The sequence below is a fragment of the Humulus lupulus genome, chromosome 8, assembly GCF_963169125.1.
Source record: "Humulus lupulus chromosome 8, drHumLupu1.1, whole genome shotgun sequence".
NCBI lineage: Eukaryota > Viridiplantae > Streptophyta > Magnoliopsida > Rosales > Cannabaceae > Humulus > Humulus lupulus.
The window spans coordinates 85,225,433-85,234,495 of NC_084800.1; the positions used below are offsets into that span (position 1 = coordinate 85,225,433).

General features: G+C 35.5%; 1 protein-coding gene across 1 annotated transcript; it reads right to left on the reverse strand.

The window, feature by feature from the left end:
• Positions 1 to 563: 563 nt before the first annotated feature.
• LOC133795739 (uncharacterized mitochondrial protein AtMg00860-like) lies at positions 564 to 1,241 on the reverse strand. The gene has a single exon (XM_062233195.1). It carries the CDS (start codon positions 1,239 to 1,241, stop codon positions 564 to 566), a length of 678 nt encoding a protein of 225 aa, XP_062089179.1.
• Positions 1,242 to 9,063: the final 7,822 nt, after the last annotated feature.

Sequence of the window (9,063 nt, forward strand, 5' to 3'; positions counted from 1 at the left end):
CTAGCAACAAACTTAGCAACATCTTTCTTCATTCCAGGCCACTAATACAATACTTTAAGGTTTTGATACATCTTAGTCAACCCTGGATGTAAGGGATAGGGTGTTGTATGCGCCTTTTTCATAATACTTGCCTTAATCTCATCATTGTTAGGCACATAGATCCTATCCTTATATCGCAACAATCCTCTGTTAGACATAGCGAAGTCGCCGTTACCATTCTCTTGTACCAAAACCTCTTGCTTCATTAGGGCTTCATCTATCTTTGACCCCTCTCTAATCTGTTCCAATAGGGAGGACTGTAGAGTGAGGTTTCCTAGGACTCTTGTCACTAACTCAATACCAGTGTTTATAATTTCTTTCTACAGAGGTGCCTCTATTGTGCTCAGAGCTGAGACACTTCCATGTCCTCACCTACTCAATGCATTAGGCACCATACTGGCCTTCCCTGGGTGGTATAGAATTTCACAATCATAATCCTTTACTAATTCCAACCACCTCCATTGTCTCATATTCAATTCTTTCAGGGTGATGAATTACTTCAGACTTTTATGATCGGTGTATATCTAACACTTATCTCCATACAGGTGGTGCCTCCATATTTTTAGTGCGATCACTACTGCTGCTAGTTCAAGATCATGGGTGGGGTATCTCTGCTCATAGTCCTTAAGCTGCCTCAAGGCGTAGGCTACCACTTTCCCATCCTGCATCAACACACACCCCAATCCACTCTTAGATGCATCAAAATACACCACGAACTTCCCTCCCTCTGAGGGAGCACAAAGGATTGGTGTAGAGATCAACTTATCTTTCATAGTCTGAAAGCTTTCTTCACACTTCTCAGTCCATGTGAAATTTTGGTGTTTGTGAGTTAGGTTGGTCAAGGGTGTGGAAATCTTAGAGAAACCCTCAACAAACTCCCAATGGTAGCCTACTAACCCTAAGAAGCATCGAACCTTTGAGGCATTCTTTGGTTGGGGCCGGTCTCTAATGGCCTCGACCTTTGCTGGATCCACTGCTATTCCATTCTTAGACACTATATGACCTAGGAAGGTCACTTGTTCCAACCAAAACTCATATTTAGATAACTTATCATAGAGTTGGTGCTCTCGTAATCTATTGAGCGTCAACCTTAAGTGTTCCTCACACTCCTCCTTAGTCTTTGAGTAGATAAGGATATCGTCTATAAACGCCACTACAAATTTATCCAAATAGTCCTTAAACACTTTATGCATCATGTCCATGAACACCGTTGGGGCATTAGTGAGTCAAAAATACATCACTAAAAACTCATAGTCCCCGTAGCGGTTCTGAATGATGTTTTAGGAATATTTCCCGCCTTCACATTTAGCTAATGGTACCCGGATCGCTGGTCAATCTTTGAGACACTGCTACCCCTTAAAGATGGTCAAAGATGTCATCTATCCTAGGCAAATGATATTTTTTCTTAATCGTGACCTTATTAAGTTCTTGGTAATCGATGTACATTCTCATACTTCCATCTTCTTTTTCACAAATAGAACTGGTGTTCCCCATGGCGAATGACTAGGTCGTATGAACCCCTTGTCCAGCAATTCTTGTAGTTGGGTCTCGAGTTCTTTCAACTATACAGGTGCCATTCGGTAAGGAGCCTTGGATATTAGTGTTGTTTCAAGTGCAAGTTTGATCACAAATTCGATTTCTCTGTCCGGGGGTAAACCTGGTAAGTCCTCGGGAAACACCTCCGGGAACTCACAAATGATGTGAACATTTTTTGGTTTCAGCTCAGTCTCTCTAGACTTATCCACAAAATTTTCCAAAAATGTTGTACACCCATGTTGCATCATGTTCCGAGCTTGTAATGCATATATGATAGGTGTGCAAAATCCTGTCACTTCTCCCTTAAAAGAAAAGAGTTCCCCTTCCTCAGGTCTAAACTCTACTATCTTTCTCTGACAATCTATCGTTGCTCCATATTTGGCTAACTAGTCCTTGCCAAGTATAACATCATAATCTGGTATGTCTAACTATATGAGGTATGTTGGGCACTCTCTGCCCTCAACTAGTATGGAAGCTGATTGTAACCACCTAGTTGACAACATAATGTCTCCTAATGATAACATGGTACTAAAATTATGCTCAAACAATTTACAAGGAAATCCTAGTTTATCAATTACATTTAAAGCAACATAAGAGTGAGTCTCTCCAGAATCAATGAGGACTCTACATGGCATACCAGAAATAGGAAGATGACCTGTGACGACGATATTACTGTTGGCTGCTTCCTTTTGAGTCAAAGTAAAGACTCTTGTTGGCACTAGACTGTCATTGTTGCCTTGCCCAGCTCCTGCTCTTCACTGTGGGCAATCCTTCTTTAGATGGTCGGCCTGACCGCTCTTGTAACACTTGTTGGTGCCTACTTGACAGTCTCCTAGACGTCGGCGTGAGCATTTAGGACAACTGGGGTACTCAACTTTGTCGTTCTAGTGGTTTCTGCAGTTATAAACATTGTTGTGACTGTTGTGGTTGTTGTGGTGGTTACGGTTGTTTTGATTGTTGCCATTCGGGGTTGGGGATCTAGACCTCTTGTCATTGCCACTACTCTATCCCTCATGGGCCTTTCTCTTATTGCCCTCATGGAAGCCCTTGTTTTTTTTTGGGCACCCTTCTTGCAACATTATCCTTCCATATGCGGTCCTCTAAGTATTCTGCATCAAGAGCCTTATCCAAAATCTCAGCATAACTAACCACCTCAGCGTTGGTCATCTTTACATCTCTAGAAATCATGGGCCTTAATCCTATCACAAACCTTTGGACTCGCATGGCCTCAATTTGTATTATCTCGGATGAAAACCTTGCCAATCTATCAAAATTCTGGGTATATTCAATGACAGAAAGTCTTCCCTGAACCAAGGTCACAAATTCATCAACCCTGTTTGCTAGTACAACTACACTGTAATACTTTTTGCTAAACACTTGAACAAAATCTGCCCAGGTCATAGTGTGTAGGTCACGGGCATGCTTCACCACATCCCACCATATCCTTGCATCCATTTTAAGTAGGTGAGCTGCGCATGAAACTCTCTGATGGTCATTCAGCTCCATATGGTCAAAGATAGCCTCTACTGACTTCAACCAATCTTCTGCCACCATAGGGTCGGCTTCCCTTTGAAGTTCAGTGGAGATTTCTTCTTAAAGCATTCATAGACTGGCTCAAAACTGTAGGCCATTGGCAATGGTGCTGATGGTGGTATTGGAGGCTCAGGCTGTGCCAACGGTACTTGGGGTGCTTGGGGTACTTGCCGAACTTGGGCTAACTCTTCGTTATTCTGCCTTAACTGTTCTCTTAGTCTTGCTACTTCTGCAACTAAATCCACAACTGGTGTAGCTGAGGCTACTGGCTGAGCTGGTGGCATTCCCATGTTAGGGATTTCAGCAGTATTAGGGTTTGCAGAGGCACCTCTTCCTTGGTTTCTTCCCCTTCCCTTGCCTCCTCTTGTGTCTCTTCCACTTTTCGACATGATGATATTCTAAGGCACCAAAAGAAAATCATAAGAGAGGATAATCACATAGTGTTTTGATTACTTAAGAGCTAATCGTAAAGGTTTCCATGCATACTTATACTCATACAACATCTAGAGTTTGCAAAGAGAAAAACAATAGATAGAACTTATAAATATCCATAATTACTCAAAAGTACCCTACAATCAAAACATCCAAAATAACTATAATAATCCAAAAGATTTCAAGGGTCTTCGTGGAAGTCCCATTTGTTTAAATAGAAATATTTGGTGGAATTTTGAAAAGGACTCTAGTCTTCTACTGTTGATTCATCCCTTGAACAGTAGTCAAAGATATCCTCTGAAATGTGGAAGTACTCGAGAGCAGTTGCTAATGCCTTTCCCCAATCATTAACCTCTGGGATGGCATATAGTAGCTCGTGGAGCGTCGTCTCATCTTCCTCGTCAAGAACGGTCTCCAACCTTTCCTCCAACTCTCCTATGCCGTTCCGAACCAGGACCAATTCCATTCGTTGGAATTTGAAGTACTCCATGAACTCATAGACAATATACTTGAAGGTGACATACTCCAAATCCTCCTCAAAGGCGCCATGCCACATCGTAACCCACCAAAGGAGGGCCTCAGGATGCTTTGCCAGTATTTCTCTCAGCACCCAATGTTGTTCTGTGGGCCACAGAAGTGCCCCTCTTTTGTTGATGATTCCTTGGATGCGTTCACAGACCATTGGCATCTTCTTTAGCACTATAATTCGTTACTCTCCATCACTGATGTCACCTTCTACCTTAGCTATTTTTCGAATATCCTTAAGTAGCTGTTTCTTGGTAGTCCTAATAATAGGAGACATCTTTCTATATTGCAGTTACAAACTAGCTATTCAAAATAAAGAAAGAAAATAAAAATTAAAGCAATACTTACGACATGGTGAGGTGAGATTTTCCAGTCTTTAGCATGTATGCGAAGGGTCCTTGGAAACATGAATGACTGTCTATGATACCATTTGTAAGAACGCCCTAAACTATTTGCTTTGTAAAACAATGCTCAGTTCATATTTATTATAAAAATACCACTTTAGAGAAAATGTTCACTGAGGCCTTGTAAAAACATAAAATTTGAGCCCAATAGTTCAAAATAAAAATATAGTGTCTTTATGCAATCTTAGAAATAAAATATATATATATATAGGTCCCATTATGACATAATGAAAACATAAACCAACTAGATCGTTAATCATTCATGGACACCCCTCGTCATACATGCCAAGACATTAGAACTCTCCACATCATAGTGCGTGCGTGCGAAGAAACCTTATTGCCTACCTGAAATGTGGAAAGTAAGGGGGTAAGCTAAAAGTCCAGTAAGGAAGTACAAACAAAATACATCAATTAACAAGAAACACAAAACAAACTACGTACATATCGTAAACTCATGGCATATCATAATAAATCATAATCATATCATATTCATATCGTAATCATAAGACTTCATAAACATAAGCATAATCATACATCATATGATCATGGCACCCCTACTGTCCATGTCACATCATGAGGTAACCAACAAACTCATAAACCAGTGAAACCTCCTCTATGAGGTAAATAGGAACTCTGGTCCTCGAATAACCTCGGCGCGTCCACCCTATGAGTTACATCATATCCTTAGCAACTTCTTTGTTGGGTTGCGTTCAGCACGCTAACAACCTACTGCTTGTCATACAACATACAAACAAATATACAACAACTTATATCATAACATAGTAGTTCATACTTTCCATAACACAATAACTTACCATAGCTCATTCTTTTCATAACACAATAACTTACCATAGCTCATACTTTTCATAACATAATTTATAGAAAATTCTAGCTAACTTCCTTCCCTCAAATCCAAGCAAAGATAAAGTGTGGGGTACTTCACAACGAGACTAAAATCACAACCAAACGCTCGTCTTAATATCAAGTAAGATTACACATGTCCAACATACATACCCCATGTGTGCATGGGTCATGCACACGTGGCACATGTTGCATCATACTATAACCATTCAATAATTTCACATAAAATCATAAAAGAATAACCTCAAGTCTACTAGTGAATACTCAATGTTTTCAAAACAAGAATCACACACTTAAATCAAATGGCGTAAAACTTAGCTTGCATGTAACATGCATATGTAGGACAATTCTTAAAACTTGCTTTAAAGTTGATAATATTTATTCCTTTATTTTCTTGTCAATTTCACAAAAATTCAGCAAACATAACATAAATAGCCAATTTGATTATTACTACTTTATTCCTTTAAATCATACATTAGTCATTATTAAATTTTATTACAAAAATATAATTTTCTAAAATAATTCTTTAGCTTTAATTGTAAAAAAAAATAACAATCTCATTTATTATTTAATAAGAATTAAAGAATGTGACAAAATTTTGTAGTTACTCATAAAATAATTAACTTGGCATGATTAATTTATTTCATAAAATTCTTTTTTATCTTGGCAAATAAAATAAATAATAAGACGTGACATAATTTAGCCTTTGTTAAAAATAAGACCATCAAGGTCACACAATTTCAGATTAATTTATTATTATCTAAGAGTTGGAAAAAGGGCTAATTATACTCACATTTTATTAATTAAATTCTTTGGTCATTTAAATAAAATAATTTTTCTTAATTATTTTGTCAATAAAAACTACATATATATTTTTTTAAAGAAATACATTTTTTAAAGTATGGAAAAAAATCACATTTTACTTACATAAATATTAAGGCATAAATTTCTAAGTCATATATTCGATATCTTTTAACTAAAAGAGTTTTTTCATGAATAAAAAAAATATAAAAATCAGCAAGTATGTCATCAAATAATTTAATTAATTAAGCTTGGCAAAAGAACTCACAACATAATTTGCTTTCTTTTGAATTTTTTTTGCAAATTAACATTTTGGGAAAAAAAATCAACAAGCCTAAAATCACTTAGTATCCCAAAAATGCTCATAATCCATTTTAACAATTCACCCTAACGTGTTTTTATACTTTGTACATCTTAATATTACAATTAGCATGCAAAACTAACAACACGGAATCAAGCTATTCTAAGCCATATAAAACACCCAAGGTCGAAACCTGCATGATCAAACTGTTAGGAAAACTTATACATGATCTTTATTTATTTTCATGTAGATCTAATATTAAACAAATTAATATGACATAACCTAGAACATGTTTCTAAAATTAAAATAAAAAAGAAACAAAGACAAGAATACTTACAGTATACGCAACGGAATGAAAGAGACATTCCTTCAGTTTCTCTAACTCTTGTATCCTCTCTGTTGCAGATTATTATCAAGAAACTGAACCGATCTTCTATTTTCTTCACAGTCTTCCAATGTATCCTTAGAATCACCTAGACTAGTGTGGGCAATTCTCAACACATGAGATAGATATAGAGAAGAAGAAGAGAAAATAATCAAAGAGGCTTAGAAAATGACTTGTGTTTTGAGAGAATCTAAAACTATCAGAAAATCTGACTTGTGACTTATCAAACTTATTTGTTGTCTGTCTTGACTTCTCTCTAAGCAATCATTTTATAGACTCAATTAGGTCATTTAATTTAATTAAAAAATCAATAAAATAATAGTCATTTTAAAGCCCTAGGTCGAAATTATCATGGGCTTTAGGCCCGTGAAATTTCCCATTTGATTATAAGCCCATTGGACTTCAAACACAAAGCCTGTATTATTTTCTATTGATTTAATTAATTAAATAATCATTTAAATCCTTTATCAAATTATTTATTTATAATTTGAACCTTGATTTAAACTTATTTATTAATTTAGATACAAATTTATCTTAATTAATAAATCTGCCCCAATTTCTCTTTTCTTCTCAAAATTACATAACTCTGTGAAACTATCCAAAATTGACCTGGTCAACTTTGATAATTCTAATTGATAATTAAATCAATTAATTGAGACTATCTAGATAATTTTATCCAAGGTACAATGGGGACGGCCTATGAAATCAAGCTCCAATAAGTTATCATAAATCTAACAAATAAATTTACTAACTTATTAATTCATCGTGACTCCACTATAGACTCGGAATTGCACTCTTGAATTCATAGATCGTTCTATAACAAATATAGATACGCTATTAATTATCCATTGTTACAACCATAATTGTCACTCAATCCTTTATAGACGGTCTACAATGAGATAGGACTAAAATACCGTTTTACCCCCATTGTATTTTATCCTTAAAACACTTAGTTCCTTGTAAATGATATTTCAATAAACTAATTTAATTACTGAAATGAGATTTCTATCATTTAACACCTTGAACCAAACTAAAAGGAAACCATCATTTCACTTCTTCATCAGAAGCTATAGATGTTCATATCTATGATTAATACTCCCACTCAATTATACTACCGAGTTCCCAAGATGTAAGTATCGGCTAGTCCGTAGGGTAAGCTGGTAACGAACAAGTCAAAGAACTCAAATAATACAATTAGTTAGAATACTAACTACTCAGAATTGAGATTGAATTGACCTATGGTCAACTATATGATATGACTAGAATAGATAATAACGGTATGTTTACTTATCTTATCAACTGTCAATATCGGTCCTATCCGATGTAACAAATACATTCGATCTTATCTACTTTGCTAATGTTATGGAAAGAACATAACACTGTAATGTGTAAATAGATCATATCGTAGATTGGCAAGTCAGTATAAATTCGGTGCACTGACTAATCTTAGGACTAACTTATTTTGAACATATAATCATATTTATATTCTACTGTGATTACATCACTATAAATAAGATTAGCTATATGCTTGGGATTTAATAGAAGTTTATATTAAACAAATAATCATGAAAATAAAACATGTGAGCAAAGTGATTAACCAAGTCAAAAAATGATTTCTATTCTTTTATTGATAATAAAATGAGATTACAAAAAAATTGGGTTTTAAGTAGGGCATAAAACCCCAACACAAACAACCCAACTCTCTTTTGCATGTTTATAAGAATAATAAGGAAACAACATTAGCATATAATAGTTGGCCAAATCCAAAACTAAAACCCTATTACGCATGTATCATCATCTTTGCATATTCATGCATAAATCATTAGAATCAAAATATTAATGACATTATAAACATAAGATCCCCACATAAATCTCATCAAGCTCATACATCATGCACATCCAAAATTCCCTCATGCTTGCCTAAACACCCATACACGCCCAAACACACACACACACACACCCAACCATAGAGCCACACACGCCTAAGCCACTTACAAGAATACATATTTTCATATCAAATCATTTATAGAAAACTACTCATACATAACTCACATGCATATTTCTTTTAATGTTTCTATGGATTTAAGAAAAAATAAAGAAATGGAGAACAATCAAAATACATAGAGGCAAAAACCATTCAAAAAACCAACAACGTATCAAAACATAAAAAAATAAATCTTCACCAAAACAAAAAGGGTAGGATTTTCTATTATCTCCTTGGTAGTGTTCAAGAACACAAAAGCTAT

Coding starts and splice junctions, on each gene's coding strand:
- LOC133795739 (XM_062233195.1), bottom strand. CDS start 1,241: ATGGACATGATGCATAAAGTGTTTAAGGACTATTTGGATAAATTTGTA.